Source organism: Vigna unguiculata, chromosome 3 (genome assembly GCF_037176805.1).
Source record: "Vigna unguiculata cultivar grain cowpea cultivar isolate G323 ecotype 2 chromosome 3, ASM3717680v1, whole genome shotgun sequence".
Lineage (NCBI taxonomy): Eukaryota > Viridiplantae > Streptophyta > Magnoliopsida > Fabales > Fabaceae > Vigna > Vigna unguiculata.
The window spans coordinates 37,263,258-37,281,012 of NC_140794.1; the positions used below are offsets into that span (position 1 = coordinate 37,263,258).

Below are 17,755 nucleotides of genomic sequence, written 5' to 3' on the forward strand. Positions count from 1 at the left end.
GCTATAGTTAGGTGACTACACTAATGAAATCTCCTCCGACTTTACATCCCAGCTCAGATTCTTGTACTTATCCATAAACTTTTACTCTTACCTCGTCAAACCAAGGACTTGAAACCCCTTTTTTTTCTAGTTAAGAATCTACTCTCACCCCTAGGTTGACACCTTAACTTGGAACCATAACTTTGTTCATCTCTCACTTCTCTTGTCCAACTTCCTTTGTTTAACTCCACACTTATAGCTATAGATGATCACTTAACACCTTTAATTAATCCTCATAAGAATGACACATGTGTTGTTTTAGAGAACTCCCTACCGCTCAACCACTAGGTCATGAGTAAGGTAACTCTTCTCATGGACCTCTCACCATTGAGAAACATAGTCTATCACTATTATATTGCACTACTCTGATCCACACAAAACTCACTTCTTTGTTTGGTCAAAAGGATGATCCTTTCATGTACATTGTGACAAGTAAACAATCACCTTTGAGAAACCTCCCTCAAAACATTCAGAAAACCTGTAAGACCCTTAAAACTTCCCTTTATTAATAGTCTTAGCATTTCATTTCCATAACTTTGTCTCCACTTTTTAGCCAAAACCTACATTTAAACAGTTTGACATACTACTACTTCTCCAAGATCAGCCAAACTTGTAACTATTTTGGTGATTACACTAAGTTCAAACCATTACTTCTCTAACAACTTCTCCATCTATTTCTTTTACTTCAGACTCTCAGTAGAAACCATCTAATTAGGAACTATTGGCACTAGTTCTGCTTCAGACACCAATACAATAATGAACTCCACCGCTCCTAGGTGAAAATTCTAGGACTTGCTTTGGAACACTTTTAGAAACTCTTCCACAACTAAAATCCTTTACATTTATTCTTCACTTGCCTTTGTCAACGTCTCTGCCCTCACATTTCAACTTGATCCATACTTGATACGCAACCACTGACTTATATACCACACTGGCGATCACAAGCGATATACAACCCTAAGCGAAACCAAAACTCTTAGTCCAAGCACCACCTTTATAACTTGTATCTTTGAATTAGATCATGTGTGTTAATCACTTTGGCACCAACTATCGCAAACACCTTTTCAATTACTTAAGACTTTTCTTTTCCTTTCCTCCTTCATTGTGCTTTGACATTACAAGTTGTCATTCCCAACAAAAATAAACTTAAAGATGTGCCTTGTATTCTAATACTTGAAACCCTCCACCTTATGTCCAAGGTCAAACATTTCTCTTGTGTGAGCTATATTACTTAAAACATCCCTCCTACTCTTGAATTTAATGTTGCTACGTTTTGAGAAATCTAACCATATCTTTCTGGTTGTTGAACTTAACATAACACTTCTATGATACTCCATTCTCCTCAAAAGACTGCCTTTCCCTCTACTTAGGAAGCACCAACCTACCTGACTGAACATCAAGCTCTGCCTCATCTTAGTCTCCCACTAGAGATTTGTCTTTTTTATACACTTCATAGTATCTACCATTTTAGCTTTAACTTCAAACCTTCCACAACTTTCCTCCTCAAACCTCAAAGATTGTCAGGATGTAGAACCAAATTGATTTCTAGAAAATTTGTATCTTTTAAAATAATAAAACTCGACTATAATAATTTTATTTATACTAAAACTTTTTAATATTAAAACAATCAAGTCTCATTATTTTCAAATTACTATCAGTAAACATCATTTTTCAAAATTTTACATATTTAACAAAAAATGTTTTTAAATTTAATTAAAATTATAAAATTATAAGTTAAAAAAATAAAATAAAATAATTTAAATATATAATTATAAAATATAAAATTATAAAATTATAAGTTTGTAATTTTATAGTTTTATAATTTCATATTTTATAATTTTGTAATTCCATAATTTTAAAATTTCATAGTAATTTTATAACCTTACTATTTTATAATTTTATAATTTTTTTATTTTGTAATTTTAGAATTTTAGAATTCTAAAATTTTAATATTCTAAATTATAAAATTTTAAAATACAAATTTACATAATTAAAAAAATAGAATTACAAATAATTAAAATATTTAACTATAGAAAATAAAATATAAAATTACAAAATTATAAAATTAAATTTTTAAAATTGTAAAATACTAAAAATCTAATAATTCTACATTCTTGAATTTTAAAATTTTAAAATTTTAGAAATTCAATTTTATAATTTTATAGTTAAATATTTTAATTCTTAGGTAATTCTATTTTTTTAATTATATAATTTTGTATTTTAGAATTTATAATTTTAATTGCATTTAAAATCAATTTTTTTAATATAATTAATTTTTAAGATCTCGTTATCACGATATTTTGTAATCTATGACGATATTTAAATTAATTGCAATTGCAGTACAACATAATCTCTACGTCATAAAATTAACAAACATTAATCACAGAAAAATTTAACTATAAATACTTAATTAAAAAATTTTAAAACTAAAAATTATTAAAATGTTGAAAATCCAATAAAAACTAAAAATTTAATTAAAAGTTCTCGATATTTAAAACTTGTTTAATTAGTTTTACTTTGACATTGACTTCAATTCTGAGCTAATCTTGAACTATACAGAATTTCGGCTTTTGTGTTATATATATTAGTGTGTGAGTTTAACATAATATTTTGTATGTACGTGGAATTATGAGAAACAAATAAAAGATACAATAACTTATGAAAGGAAGAAAAAGCTAAGTTATCTGTTCTTCCTTCAGTCTTAGACTTGGCACTGGTCGTTGCTCACTGCCCCCAACACCTCTGCTACTGAAACTATGCTTCTTCTCATCAGTAATGGCATTCTGTGGTTTCAGCTGTGATGAACTATTGTTTGCAAGTGTGTGACTATTAGTCTTAGCTGCTGGTACATCATGATTATGTTTTCCTTCATATGTTGTTATTACAGCTTTAGGATCCGTCGAAGCCCTCTCAACATGCTTCCGAACATTGCAACCTGGGGTCGTGCACTTGTAATAGCTCCTATATATATATATCACAAAACCATGCATGACTGAGTATGAGGAATAACTAAGCATCATGGAAACCATGTTTCTTGGAAGTTGGTTACAATGTTAAGTCAAATGAATGTATGAGTGGCTCTATTTGTCTGTTCTTACTAGACCGTAACCCATTTTGTTAAGAGACAAATCAAATGTGGAGGAAAAGCAATATCACCTTGGATATGGGTTTCCTTTGACAACTTTCTGCCCATATTTGCGCCATCTATATCCATCATCCAACAGATCCACTTCACTTGTTGTTTGCACTATGATTCTGGGCTCTGCCACAGTTCTATGCAAAGAGGCTGGATCCTGGAATCTGGCTTCTGTGTTTCTGCGAAAGAACAAAACTTTCAAAAATCACATAAGGTCAAATAATTGTCCCACCACAGGTTTATATGAACTAAATCCTTACCTCCTCTTGGGATCAGGTTCATCATTTTTCTGATCCACTTCAGTTTCATGATCACCTACTTCCTCACTGTCACTTGTTCCAGATTCTAGATCCATCTGAGACACCGACTGAGAACTCATCTCTTCTTTCAACCTATCTGATGAATTCTCAGTTGATGTTGTTAGGGTGCCTTTTGTGGTCTTACGTTGATGGTTGTGCTCTCCTTTGTAGATAATTGCAGTTACATGACCCTCAAGAGATCGCTCAAGCTTTTTCTTAACAGGACAATTTGGATGTGTGCATTTGTAATAACTTCGAGAGAAGTCACTACCCTTTACATGTTTCTGCCCATACTTCCTCCAGTTGTAGCCATCATCATTAGGCTTCTCAACAATGACAGCGGAAGACTGTAACTTTTTGTCAGAGTGAGAAAAACCAAAGGATTCTGTCATCACAGAAGCTGGCACTGATGCGGGTTGTGGTATCAGGTGCTGTGTCAGAGAGGTGGCAGGAAGTGCTGCTGCAGAGAATGGATGTTCAGCTTCAATTTGCTGCTGTGTCATTCCAAAGTGTCCCTATATTACAGGCTTTGAATATGTTATACAAAATATTGATTAGGATTCCAAAAAGTGATGCTGCAGAATTTTCTAATAATTTCTGTCTAGATATGTTAAATCTCATACAATAATTTCTCTTGCTTTTGGTAGGTGTCACGTGAAATGAATGAGAAATACCTTTGAAGAAACTTTCTGTATCATCATAAGATATCCCAAAAGGAACCCAACCCCATCTTCCCTAATCAATGAATGAACTTTAAAGACAACTTTCAGAAAGTCATACTTAAGAAAACCTATGCAGTGACCAAAATTCAAGGCTATATGGTCATCATGTACCATATTTATCCTAACGTCCTAACGTAAAATCTACATACCCACACATTTTATTTTATCATATTTCTTGATTTAAAAATAAAAATTAATTATGTAAAGATCTAAGATTACATAAATTTAGGAAAGGCATAAATATGCGGTGGGAACAAATATAGCAAATGAGATGTGTTACTTGAGTAGATGAATCGGGAAAGAACCGAGGAGGGGTGGGGTCCATCATAGCGCCGGCAAGAAACTCCGAGAACGATTTATACTCATCGCCGTCGCCGAACAAGCTAGAAAGCAGAGTCAGGGGACCGGGGCTATACCCCGCGGTGTCCCCGCCGTTGAAAACGCTCTCTGCGGTAGCGCGTGGGCGGAGATCACTTCTGGGACGCGCCGCCGTGGAGTGTGGTGCTCCCTCTCCATTTCCACCGCCAACCATTCACCTTGAATGAACCAAGACTTAAAAAAAAAAAAACCTTCTTTTTTCTTTCTTTTTTTCTATCCTCAACCAAACCCAATCAAAATATCCAACCTTTATGCTCTGTGTATGTTATACAATGATTCTTGTGTTCTGGTTGGATGATTTGACTTTTTTTGGTTTCGTGGATCTCAAACTCAATTCTCAATTTCGGCAAAAAGTCCACGCCTCTGATACTGCAGGAAAAAACCCACAGTTCGGCTCCCGCATCTTCTCTTCTCTCTCACGTATCAACAAAGTTATATATATTTGATTTTTTTTTAATTGCATAATGGTATCATCATTTTCTTTCTTATCTACAAAACTGAGCACGAGGAACATTATTCTGTAATTTAAGTAACAGTGAAACATAACTTCCTTCTATTTCGTCCAAGGTTCATGTTAGATTGTCCACTATTAAAAAATATCATTAAAGTGATTTTACCTGAGCTTAATCTCATGTTAAAAAATGATTGTATTTATGCATATTTTTGAAGTTAGTTTTGAATGTAAAAGTAAAATTGTAAGTGACGGGTCTTTGTGTTTCATTCTGATTATGATTTACGAGAAAAATGAGAACGATGCGTGAAGAAGGGTGAGGGGATTTGAGCATTGTCGATATTGCCCTCAAAAGAGTCTAGAAATTACATGGATTCAGGGAAGGTGCACCAATAGTGTGTGGTAACGTGAGGGGCAGTAGTGAGAAAGGAGTAATTTTGTTGCGTTGTGTTTGTCTTTGTGAAGATAAAATAAGGACCAAACTCAGTCAAGTCACAAAAACTGACAACAACGTTTGTCACTATAATACTCAGGGAAGTTTTGCCGCCACAGGAGGATGATAAAGATAGGTTCAAGGATTTTTTTTTTTAAATTAAAAAACAAATTACTTGGTTTTTAATTTATTTAAAAAATTACGTACGAAAGAGTTAAACAATAACAATGCCATTTATTTTCATTTTCTTTAAACTTCTTAAAAATACTTACTTTTCCATTTCTTTTATATGGGATTATTTAGTAAGAAGCAATAAATTTAAAATTTGTTATTATAATTAAAAGTATTTTAAAGACTAAATAAATGTTATATAACAGATGGTGGTTTTATTTTCTACTCTAATTATGAATTTGAAATTTAATTTTAAATGATGAAAAAAAATATAATTCTGTTAGCGACTTTTTTTTTTTATATTTTTCTTAAGAGGGAAAGCCTTATTTCAATACTTTATATATGCAACTTGGTAAGTCTCTCACGATCTCTCGTATTCTATTTTCTTTTGGTGTGAATCGTGACAGGAAATTTTTATTTTTTTATTACTTTTTTATTCTCAAATTCAGAATATTTTTTTATTTATATAAACTTAAAAACTTGATGTTTCTAGTTATCGTAATTTAACAAAAAATAATAATCTTTTGGGTTGAAGAAACACTAAAGATTTTTGTTTCGATTATAAATTATTTAACATAATAAATGTTTTTATTTTCAAAATATTCGTTGAAAATTAGGTAAATAAAAATAGATAGAAGGATTAAATCATATATAAAACTAAAAAATCAGAAGGAATAAAGACACAAATGTATAAAAAATAAACTTGTATATTTTGATGGATAATTACGTTGTTATATCAAACAAATCATATGTGGATCTGTGGCGCAATGGTAGCGCGTCTGACTCCAGATCAGAAGGTTGCGTGTTCGATTCACGTCAGGTTCACTGTTTTGCATTTTTTTATTACTGTTAATTAATGTAACAATGGTTTCATTTTTTTATTAAAAAGTAAATATCAAAAAATTTTCTGTTCAATTATTCATTTTAATCGTGAGTATTCAATATTCGTATATTATTTTTTTTTTCAAATGACATTCATATTTTGCATATTTTTGATAAAATGATTTCTTTTATTTTAAAAAACTATATTCATTGAATTTGAATAAAAACTATAAAAACTAAAATTTCAAGTTTAAAATTTTAAAATCTAAGTTTTTTATATGCAAAAAATTAAAACAAATTATAAATAAAGACAAGTGACGATATTATTATAAATATAAGAGGATAATGTCATTTAAATGACAAATACCTAGTATCAATAATGTAAGCCCCTTTTTCAGCTTATAAAGGTTTGGGCCTGGCCTTTTGGTAGGCCCAAGACCAGTCCTCCAAAGGACCTAATACCCCTTCCAGCTGACTCATTATTCACTTGTCACATTTTCAAAAACAACTCCTTCCTCTCCTTCTCATATCTCCAGCAAGGTGCTCTGCTAGGGCACAATACTCTTTCATCTCCGAGCTAGCAAAGACCATTCCACCTTCAAGTAAGTTGAACCTTAAGGTTTTGGATCTGTTTTCCTCCTCACCGTTTAAGTGTGTTGGTTTGGTTAGGGTTTAGTCTCATACCCTAGTTTGTCTTCGTTCTATGTTTCAGCTCACTGCTCTAGCCCTTGGAGCTGAAGTACTCCTTAGTTGCGGGTCTGTTGCGTTTTATTAGCACCTAAGCAAGGTAAGGGAAGCTAGTTTTTTTTTTCGTCTTTCGTTGTAGGTGCTTGTTTTCCCTTCTGTTGTGGCATAAAATGAGTTGGAAAATGTTTGTGCTTGTGTGAGATCAAAAGTAAGATGTTTGGTTTGATTGTTTCTGGGTTGCATGCGTAGAACAGTGGGGGAGAACTGGTATTCTCGCCCAAGCGAGCTCGTCTCTCCTAGGTGAGAATAGCATAAGCTCGCCCAAGATTCTGCCTCGAGCGCTCGCCTAAGCGGCCAGTTCACGTTTTGAGCGACGCCCCTGTCTCGCTCAGGTGAGAAGGCCTCGCCTAAGCGAGAGCTCATGAAATCTCCCAGGGGTCATTGTTGCAGTCTCGCCTAAGCGAGAGCCCACAGCTTGAGCGAGGTAATCTTTCTCGCCTGAGCAAGGTTGGTGCAATGGTGCATGCTGTCATTGTTTTTTGGACTGTTTAGATGATTTGTTACATGTCTTATCTAGATTATTCTTCCTAAACAAGATGTACGTGAATATGCTTGGGTGTTTGAATTTTATGAATGAAATTGGCATGCTTGGTATGAGATTGATCATGGATTTATGGATTTGTGATGTCTTAACATGAGAATTGGATGAATGAAATAAATGAGGTGGTAATTGTATGAGAAACATGATTCTGATTGTGAGATAGACGTAATTCCATGAGTCTCGTGGGGAGATCTCATGGTGGTGTGTAGTGTATATATTAAGATAAGGATTCAAGTAAGGATCACATCCCGAAACTCTAAAGGGTCAGTGTGTCTCATATAGAGCAAACTGACCCAAGTGGTGAGAGTAGCGGGAGGCCCTAGTCTCTGGCAGGATAATGGCCTTAGACGCTTAAAGGCTAACCTTGTGTGTGGTAGGGTGAAACCCATTGGCAATGGCTCTACAGAGCAGTAGAGGCCACCACAAGTGCAAGCATCCGGTGAATCCGATCTTAGTATATGTATCCGGATAATTGAGTCATAGTGTCTTGCTTGGTTGCTCTAACATGAATTGATGCCACTTTGATGTATGCTTGAGAACTGTTTTAAGTACCTGTTTGCTATAACATGTTAAATTCATCTTTCACTAGCTTACCCTTTCATGTTTCGTGTATGTTCTTGTCTCGCTTTCTCTTTTGCAATGATCACCTTGTTGGTGGGAGCAGATGGAGGAAATGTTGAAGGAAGATCTGATGGTGGCGGTGGTGCAGTTTAGATGGCTTGTTAGGTGTGGCTCTTAGGAGTAGTTTTAGGGTTCTATTGCCTTTGAAATCCCTTGTTGTATGGTCAGCCTCTTTTGCAAAACAGTTAACTTTTAGATTCATGTTTGCTTATGGCCTGGTGGAATGCCTAAGTTCTTATCTAAATACATTTGATGGATGACTGTAATTGTGGATCCTGTTAAGTGTATTGTTCATCTCGTGTGCTCCTTATTATTATAACTATGTGATGTTTTATTTAGTAGATTATTCTATTTGAATGGGATGTCACATATAACATTTTATGATCGTCTAAGATAAAGATTTCAATCAATTTTTATAAAAAGGTTTGAGTATCCCAAATGTTCTACTATTTATAAATTCTTTATTGATAAAATAAATATTTTATTAAAAATATAAAATAAATAAGTAAATTTTTTTTAAACTAAGTGTAATTTAGTATAATTTTAGTAAATAAAAATGATTTTTTCCGACTAAATATTCAAGAAATTAATTAATATATTATGTCTACTTTATTTAAAAATAAAGCAAGTAACTAAACTATTACTATATTTTTTTTATAATGTATGCCGTATAATATACTAATGTAATTTCTTTAAAAATATTAACACATATTAGAAATCATCTCTTAATCAATCCTCTCAACTTCTATTTCAAAATTTAAACTATTTTTTTTTCATTTAGTAGTTTTTATGCACGACATCTTCTCAGCTTGTCACGTACATGATTCACTTTTTTTTCCTCCTAAAATCAAAACACATTTTAAAATTCTCTCTTATCACTTTCTAAAACTCTATCTTATTTTTTCTAAAATCTTTCTAAAATTCTCTCTTATCACTCTCCCACCTCTCTACTTGTTTGAAACCTTACCCTACAATTCTCTCAAATTTTTTCTTACTCTTTCATCATCAAGGCAACCCTCTACGAAACATGCATACTGCATCTTACGATCTTATCTCTCAATTACCTAACTCAAATCTTTTTGAATTTCAAATCCTAATGTTGATTTTCGTCATATCATAGTTTCTTATCACAATTTCTTTTTGTACTATATGTCCCATCGGGCTATCGGTAACGCACAATTCACCGATCTATCGAACAAGGTTGGGAGGGCTTGTATATGAAAAAGGACCATCGGTGGATCGACCCACAGAAACCATGCGAACTCATGGACCATCGGTCAATCGGCCACTTAAGGTACCTCACATGGGACTATCGGTCGACCGGCCCCATAGGTAACTCATGTTACCTTACATGGGACCATTGGTCGATCGACTTCGCGGGTAAGTCGCACATTACCTTATAGAGGTCCATCGGTCCATCGGCCCCATAGGTAAATCGCGCAGTACCTTACATATGACCATTGGTCGATCGACCATATAGGTTAAATATATCACTTAAGGTTCTTAAACCCATAGAAAATAACCCGCCTAGCCAAGCGACCATCGGTCGATCGGCCAAACAGAAAAGCTGAACTACTCAGCTGGATTAATTAAAATTAAACAAGTCAATAATCACGATTAAGGGATCATTGGGCCGTGATTAAGGAACCCTAATCATAGGGCCCAAAGGTAGGTTGGTGGGGATCTTAAATTCGCATTTATTATAGCAGTTACACTTATCGACCGATCGGTCCCTCAACTGACTTAAGCATCAAAGCCTTTTAGACAGGTACCCCGATCGTCTGTTCAACCGATCGAGCGACAAAGAAGATTACGTGGAGATGAAGTCTTAACAGATTACTTGGAGAGGGCATAAAGGAGAAAGGAGTAATTTCGAAGTGGTTCTTAGTAGCTGCTTGGCCCCTACACCCGAAACATTTTGGCGCCCACCGTGGGGCCGAGCAGTCGCCTATAGACCTTATACCCTTATAGTGACCATAAGAAACTGAACAAGCAATGCTGACGGAGGAAGGATGGCTGACGATCAGGCAAACACGAGAGAGATGATTAGGGCGATGCAGTAGAGGATGGATGAGATGCAGTGAAACTACAAAGTGCAGATGCAAGTTCTGCGAGAAGAAAATGCCGCCCTTCAGCAAAAGGATGAGGCCATCCCTTCAACCCCCACTATGCCCGATCCGCTCCAACTGAGCAGGGTGCAACAACATCGGGAAGCCGAGCGGGTGGAGAGCAGACTCCCTCCCACGGAACAAGAACAGTCGCAGCCCCCGTGGGTGGAGAGGACGTAGGCGTCAAGGGGGAATGCTTCCCACACGATGAACGAGAGTTTCGGGGCCAATGAGGGGGGACACCCTTCCAGGCAATCGATCCACGCTTCGGGTAATTTCCCCTTCACCCAATTCATACTGGAGACCCCCCTGCCCGAGAGATGGAAGATGCCGACCTTCGAGAAGTACAACGGCACGACCAACCCCGACAATCACATGCCGGTATTCACCCACCAGATGATGTTCCATGTTGTGAGCGACCCGATCTGGTGTCGAGTGTTCTCAACCTCCCTGACGGGAGAGGCGCTAGAATGGTTCTCCAAGCTGCCGGCCAACAGCATCGACTCCTTCGCCACTCTGAAAGCCAGGTTCAGCATGCAGTTCGCCCCCTTGAGGCCAACCATACTGACGGTGGATAATTTAGTCAACATTCGCCAAGAGGATGGGGAGTCGCTAAGGAGTTATCTCGATCGGTATAACTGCATGTCGATCAAGATAAAGGACCTCAGCGATGAAATTGTTCGGCACCACTTCTCATACGGACTGCAGCCGGGCGTGTTTACGGATAAGATAAGCCGCAAGAAGTCAAAGACGATGGAAGAGATGAGAGAGCGAGCGACCAAATTCATCCAGATGGAGGATATGCAGGAGTTTATGGTGAAGAAGAGGGAGAAGGAAGACGCAGCTTCACAGAAGAACCCCCCCCCCCCCCCGACCGAGCAAACCCCTTACTCGGCCCAACGAGAAGAAAACGCCCAAATTCACCACGTATACCCCCTTGGTTGTTCCCCGGGCGAAGATCTTGCAGGAGGCCTTCAGTGCTGACTCACTCCCAGCATCCAGGAAGAAACCTCCACCTCCTGATGTCGATGGCAGCAACCATTGTCAGTACCATCAGACGATCGGCCATACCACGGAAGAGTGCCACACGCTCCGCAATAAGATTGAGGAGCTGATATGCCAAGGGCACTTGAAGAAATACATCCAGCAGGATCACCCCCAACGAAGCTCGGTCAGGAACGAAGCTCGGCACGAAGACAGGCCCCAGCTAAGTGGGAGAAGCGACGAGAGCGGGAGCCCGATAGGCGAAGGAGGGAGTCATCTAGAGCACACTGAAGCCCGAGGAGGAGTCGCAATCGGAGCAAGGATAAACCCTTAAGGGGTTACATCAATACTATTTCGGGAGGATTCACTAGAGGAGGATCGAGCTCGTCTGCTCGAAAGAGACACGTCCGGGCGCTCAAGTCGGTCCACCTGGTGGAGAAGAAGGTGCGATCGATGCCCCCCATCACCTTCACCGATGAGGACTTCAAGGCTCCCGACCCCGATCATGATGGCCCGATGTCATCTCCATCGAGGTAGCAGAGTATGGAATCGGGAAGGTCTTGGTGGACCAGGGAAGCTCCGTCAACATTTTATACTGGAAAACTTTCCAGAGGATGAACCTGTCCGAGGACTTGATCGTCCCATACAATGAGCAAATCGTCAGATTCTCGAGCGAGCGAGTGAACACGAGGGGTTACCTGGACCTCCGCACCAGGATCAGCTCGTGAAAAGACGGACGGGAGGTAAGGGTTAGGTTCCTTTTAGTTGAGGCTAACATTTCCTACAATGTCTTACTAGGAAGACCCTGCTTGAACGCCTTTGAAGCGATCGTCTCGACCTTGCACCTGACCATGAAGTTCCCGTCGGATAGAGGGACGATATGTACGGTGAATGTGGACCAGCAGATCGCGAGGCAGTGCTAAGAAGCTGGGTTAAGGATCGCCCCTTATAGCCGCCCCCGAAAACAACACCGATCGGAAGTCGCCATGACTGATCTGGATCCCTGAACGAACACGGAGGATCGGATCCAGCCTGGCGGAGACACCAAGGAGATGTCCATTGGGACGCAACTAGGCCAGGTCACCAAGATAGGTGGCGCTCTGAAGCCGGATGAGGAGGAGCTCTTGGGTGCGGTCATCGTCGAGAATCGAGATCTCTTTGCTTGGTCGTCAGCCGACATGTCGGGCATCCACCCAGACGTTATGTCTCATAAGTTGGCGATCTTCAAAGAAGCCCGACCGGAACCGTAGAAGAAGAGAAAGATGGGGGAGGAGCGGAGACTAGCGGTCGAGCAAGAAGTGAAAAAACTGGTGGGAGCGGGGTTCGTGAAGGAGATAAAGTATACCACGTGGCTGGCGAACGTGGTAATGGCGAAGAAGGCGAGCGGGAAGTGAAGAATGTGCACCGAGTTCATGAACCTCAATAAAGCGTGCCCGAAGGATGCGTACCCCCTACCCTACATCGATCGGCTGGTCGACGGAGCGTTCGGGCATAATTTCTTGAGTTTTTTGGACGCGTACTCAGGATACAACCAGATCCCGATGTACGGTTCGGATAGATCAAAGACAACGTTCATCACCGACAGGGCTGATTATTGCTACGAGGTCATGTCGTTCGGCCTAAAGAACGTCGGGGCGACGTACCAAAGGCTCATGGATCATGTTTTCAAAGACCAGATCGGTCGAACCATGGAGGTATACATAGACGATATGGTTGTAAAATCGCAGACAGTCGAAGACCACGTTCGTGAGCTCAAGGAGGTCTTCCACCAAATACGCAAGTATAACATGCGTCTCAATTCGGAGAAATGCGTATTTGGGGTACCGGCCGGTAAGTTCCTGGGCTTTATGATGACCGCCCGAGGGATTGAAGCCAACCCTGACAAGTGCACCGTCATCGCTGAGATGAGGAGTCCCAAAAACCTCAAGGAGATCCAACGGTTGGTCGGCCGTTTGACGTCTCTCGCACGCTTCCTGCCTAAGTTAACAGAGAGGATAAAGTCGATCCTCAAGATCATGAAGAAGCAGACCGCTGAAAAGTGAGACGATCGGTGTGAAGAGGCGTTTCAACAGATAAAGGGGATGATCAGTATCCCTCCGATAATGAGCCGACCGGTGGAAGAACTGCCTTTGTAGTTATACTTGTCTGTCTCGGATGACACGATCAGCGCAGCACTGGTGCAAGAAAACCTGGAGCAGCGGCCGGTATATTTCATCAGCAGGGTATTGCAGGGAGCAGAGACCAGGTACTAGTTGGTAGAGAAAATAGCCCTAGCGTTGTTGACGGCCGCCCGTCGGTTATGCCAATACTTCCAAAGCCATCAGGTGATTGTCCGAACCGATCATCCCATTGCCAAGATACTGAGGAAACCCGACCTGGCCGAAAGGATGATAGCCTGGTCAGTAGAGTTATTCGAATTCGGCCTCAAGTATGAGTCGAGGGGGTCCGTCAAGGGGCAGCACTTGGCAGATATCGTGGTAGAACTCCACGGATCGGCCTCCCATCCGGAACAGACGTGGGTGCTCTTTGTCGATGGCTCGTCAGATAAGCGCAACGTAGGAGCGGGGATAGTCATCGAAGGACCGGGCGGCTTCACAGTAGATCACTCTTTGCAGTTCAAGTTCAAGGCATCGAACAATCAGGCAGAATACGAAGCGCTGATTGCAGGTCTCAAACTTGCGAAGGACCTAGGGGCACGAAGACTAAGATGCAATACCGACTCACGGCTGGTGGTCGGGCAGGTGCAAGGGGAATACCAGGTGAAGGACGATTTGCTGCTGCAGTATTATCACAAAGTGATAGAGGCTATGAGAGAGTTCGATGAAGTAACCGTTCACCACATACCCCAGGTGGAGAATGCCAAAGCCGATAGGCTATCCAAACTAGTGGCTGGGAAAGAGAAGGGTCAGCTCAAGACCATCATCAGGCAAACCTTGATAAAACCCTTAGCAGGAGAATGCTCGACCATTGACCGACCGACGGACTGGAGAAGTGAAGTGCGGGAGCTCCTGAGGAGAAGCGACACCGGGGAAGATATGAAGCCGATCGAGCGGCGTCGGGCGCTCCGATTTGTCATAATCGGAGAAGACTTGTACAAGCGAGGGTTCACCGCACCGCTCCTCAAGTGCTTGTCGGAGGACGAAGCAGGCTACGTCATGAACGAGGTCCACAATGGCGTTTCGGGATGCACACCAGCCAACGAACGATGAAGGCTTGGATACTCCGAGCAGGTTACCACTGGCCAACTATGGAGAATGATTGCGAGGTGTTGATAAAAAAGTGTGAGGGTTGCTAGGCGCACGGGAACGACGTCAAGAGGTCCCCTACCGTGCTGCATAGCTGATATCGCTGTCGTTAGGCGATCAAATTACCACTACTTTAGCAACTTCAGTATTGCCAGTTTGTAGTGAAGAAAATAGTTAGGGTTAAGATAACCCTGAGTCGTCTCACAACGAATACGGAATTGATCTCAAATATTTGATTCAAAAATGCAATTAAAACTAGCAACTATAAAAAAAAAGGGGTTTTGATATGCAAAGAAAATGACACGGAAGATTGTAAACACAGTAATAGTAAATAGGTCAATTCCACTGCTTTTTCTAAATCAGATTCTTCATTGGTTATCTAGAGATTATTGTTAAATTAATTATTGTTGTTGATTTACAAATAAATCAATGTAAAGACTCAATTCATTTGTTGACATCCTCACTTTTAATCAAAGTACAGTCTCAATCAAAAGTGAGAATTGTTAGATTATCCATAGTAAATTCAATCAAAGTACAGTCTCAATTAATTTTACTATGCCTAATCATGTCTATTCCTTTGTTTCTTTACCAAATAGAAAACTTAATTAATCAAAGTAAAGTCTTGACTAATTTTAGTTAAAGTAATTACCTCTAATCAAATTAAAGTCTCAATTATTGGCAAAAACTTATTTAATCAAATGAAAGTTTCTAAACAAAATCAAAGCAAAGTCTCTATTTAATTTAAAAACCTTTTAACTCATATGATTAGCATGCATGTAGATTTAAAATCATTATTTTCTATTCGATTAAGAAGCAAAGGACATAGATAAACAAAAACCACAACAATAATCAAAATAACAAAACATATAAATTCATCTAACCTCAGAATCCATTTAAGAAATTACAGTGGAATCAACCCTTAAAGCTTAGCCCTCCATGGCTTTGATGGAATACATGATGATATGAAAGAAAGAAAAAGAAAGAATGAGAGATGTGGTGCCAAAACCAGAGAGTTCTAAGTGTCTAAGTTGTCAGCTGTAAAAATTGTCAGTTCCCCTCTTCTGCTCCCTTAAGTCTCTTTATATAGGCTTCCACTGGACTTTGGGCTTTATCTGTCAGTTGCTAAAATCTTTTATTTTTATTTAATTAATTAACAACTCAATTTCTGTCCAATTTCCAATTCTGCCCCTCTTATTTAAGCATTTTTACAAAATTGACCAGAATTTGACTGCTGACTTTGACCAGTTGACCAGAGTTGACCAGTTGACCAGTTTGACTGTCCAATAGCAGCCTGACACGTGGCGCGTCTCTCTCCAGAACTAGGGTTTCTCTCTCACACTCTTCCTTCGCTGCGCGGCTGACGGCGGCTGCTGCCGTTTTCCGGCGTGGTGGCGCGACGCGGTGGTGCTGCTGCAGTGGTGGCTGACGCGCTCGCGGGAAGAAGAACTCGCGGTGGTGGTGTGGTGGAGCTTGCGCGATCTGTGGTGGCGCGAGTGAATGACGAAGAAGATGGTGTTCGTGGAGGAGCTGTGGCGTGGTGCAGAGAACGTGAAGATCTCGCGGTGGCCGTGAATCTGAAGGTGGCGGACGGAAATGGTTGCGCGTCGCTGCAGGTGCGGAGGCGCGACGGAGCTGTGGAGAAGCTTCGCGGAGGTTGTTGCGCGATGGAGGAAGATGGTGGCGGAACAGGTGCAGCCATGGCTGCTGCGTGAGGAAGAAGATGATTGCACGATTCGTGGTGCAGTGGCGTCGCGATGATGTGCTCGCGGTGGTTGTCGGAAACGGCGGCGCGAATGGAGGAAGATGGTGGCGATGTCACGGTGCAGATTCCGGCGAAGTGCAGGGACGGTGGTGAACTGCGCGGAGGTCCGGCGAGGTTGGCGGCGGCGACTGCCGAGGAGGGTGGAAGGGGAGGAGAAAATTAGGGTTAGGGTTTTGGGAGATGAAGGTGATGACGTGGCAGAATCTGATTGGTTAATTTGGTGAGGGTAGGATTATGACACGTGGCTTGTTCTGGTTGGCTAATTCTAAGAGGTGGGGATTGCCACATGGCATGATCTGGTTGAGTGGAGTTTAAGTGGTAGGAGGGGTGCAACTTAGTGAAAACTGGGGGTGCAGAACAGGTTTTTGTGGTCCACTTGAGGAAGGAGTGTGCAAATAAAATCTGGGGGTGCGTTTAGCTCCTGATTTATTCTTTTTCAGAATTTCTTGATTTTGGACTTCTTTTGTAACTTTGAATATTTCAAAATCACATTATTAATTGACCAAAAATAAATTCCAGCTGCATTAACAAACGTTAGAATATCCAATAATATTTTATGCAACTAAAATCAATTTTTACGCTACTTTTACCAAACTTACTCAATAAATCCAATAATCACAAATCCTAATTAAATCAATCTTTAAGCACAGAAAATTCAATTAAATCCCCAAATTTAAATATTAAATGAGGGCAAAAATTTGAACTCATCAATAGCCTAACGCCCCCCTAGCCGTTCGCGCAATGGGGTATGGATATAGTCAGACCATTCCCAATCGGCAGGGCGCATAAAAAGTTCATACTAGTCATTGTGGATTATTTCACCAAGTGGGTCGAAGTAGAGGCCCTAGCCAACATCACCGCTCGGCAGGTCCACTCGTTCGTCTGGCGGAACATCGCCTGCCGTTTTGGCCTGCCCCACACCATCATCACCGACAACGGCCAGCAGTTCATCGATAAAAAGCTAAGGGACTTCTATAAGCAGGTAGGAATACGCCACCTAACCAGTTCAGTCGAGCATCCTCAAACCAATGGTCAAGCCGGGCCATGAACAAGGTCATAGTGGCAGAGTTGAAGAAAAGATTGGGAGAAGCTAAGGGAGCATGGGTAGATGAATTACCGCAGATCCTCTGGGCCTATCGGTGCACCCCGCATGGGACGACCGGAGAATCCCCCTTCAACCTAACGTACGGAACAGACGCCATGCTGTCAGTTGAAGTGGGAGAACCGACGCTCCGACGAGAAATGCAAAATCTTGACATGAATTGTGGGCGCATGCAAGAAGAGTTGTACTGGACG

The 17,755-nt window shown here is 40.4% G+C and overlaps 2 protein-coding genes and 1 non-coding gene across 3 annotated transcripts; 2 read left to right on the forward strand and 1 right to left on the reverse strand.

The window, feature by feature from the left end:
* Window positions 1–2,591: 2,591 nt before the first annotated feature.
* On the reverse strand, window positions 2,592–5,044 carry LOC114179749 (putative WRKY transcription factor 3). The gene is made up of 4 exons (XM_028066175.2): window positions 4,477–5,044; window positions 3,436–3,989; window positions 3,196–3,354; window positions 2,592–3,000 (listed from the first exon to the last, which is right to left on the reverse strand). The coding sequence occupies exons 1-4, from the start codon at window positions 4,726–4,728 to the stop codon at window positions 2,715–2,717; spliced, it is 1,251 nt and encodes a 416-aa protein (XP_027921976.2). The 5' UTR covers window positions 4,729–5,044; the 3' UTR covers window positions 2,592–2,714.
* A 1,338-nt stretch (window positions 5,045–6,382) lies between these two features.
* TRNAW-CCA (transfer RNA tryptophan (anticodon CCA)) lies at window positions 6,383–6,454 on the forward strand. Its single transcript has one exon. It is a non-coding gene; the product is annotated as a tRNA-Trp (tRNA).
* Window positions 6,455–10,675: 4,221 nt separating this feature from the next.
* LOC114175339 (uncharacterized) lies at window positions 10,676–11,786 on the forward strand. The gene is made up of 2 exons (XM_028060117.2): window positions 10,676–11,284; window positions 11,436–11,786. The coding sequence occupies exons 1-2, from the start codon at window positions 10,676–10,678 to the stop codon at window positions 11,784–11,786; spliced, it is 960 nt and encodes a 319-aa protein (XP_027915918.2).
* The last annotated feature ends 5,969 nt before the right edge of the window (window positions 11,787–17,755 follow it).

Bases quoted from the DNA above. Each gene is read 5' to 3' on its own strand.
- LOC114179749 (XM_028066175.2), bottom strand. From the start codon at position 4,728: ATGGTTGGCGGTGGAAATGGAGAGGGAGCACCACACTCCACGGCGGCG. The intron at 3,355-3,435 runs GTAAGGATTTAG...GTTCTTTCGCAG, and splicing joins GAACCTGATCCCAAGAGGAG to AAACACAGAAGCCAGATTCC. The intron at 3,001-3,195 runs GTGATATTGCTT...ATATATATATAG, and splicing joins AAAGGAAACCCATATCCAAG to GAGCTATTACAAGTGCACGA.
- LOC114175339 (XM_028060117.2), top strand. From the start codon at position 10,676: ATGAACGAGAGTTTCGGGGCCAATGAGGGGGGACACCCTTCCAGGCAA. The intron at 11,285-11,435 runs GTGAAGAAGAGG...AAGATCTTGCAG, and splicing joins AGGATATGCAGGAGTTTATG to GAGGCCTTCAGTGCTGACTC.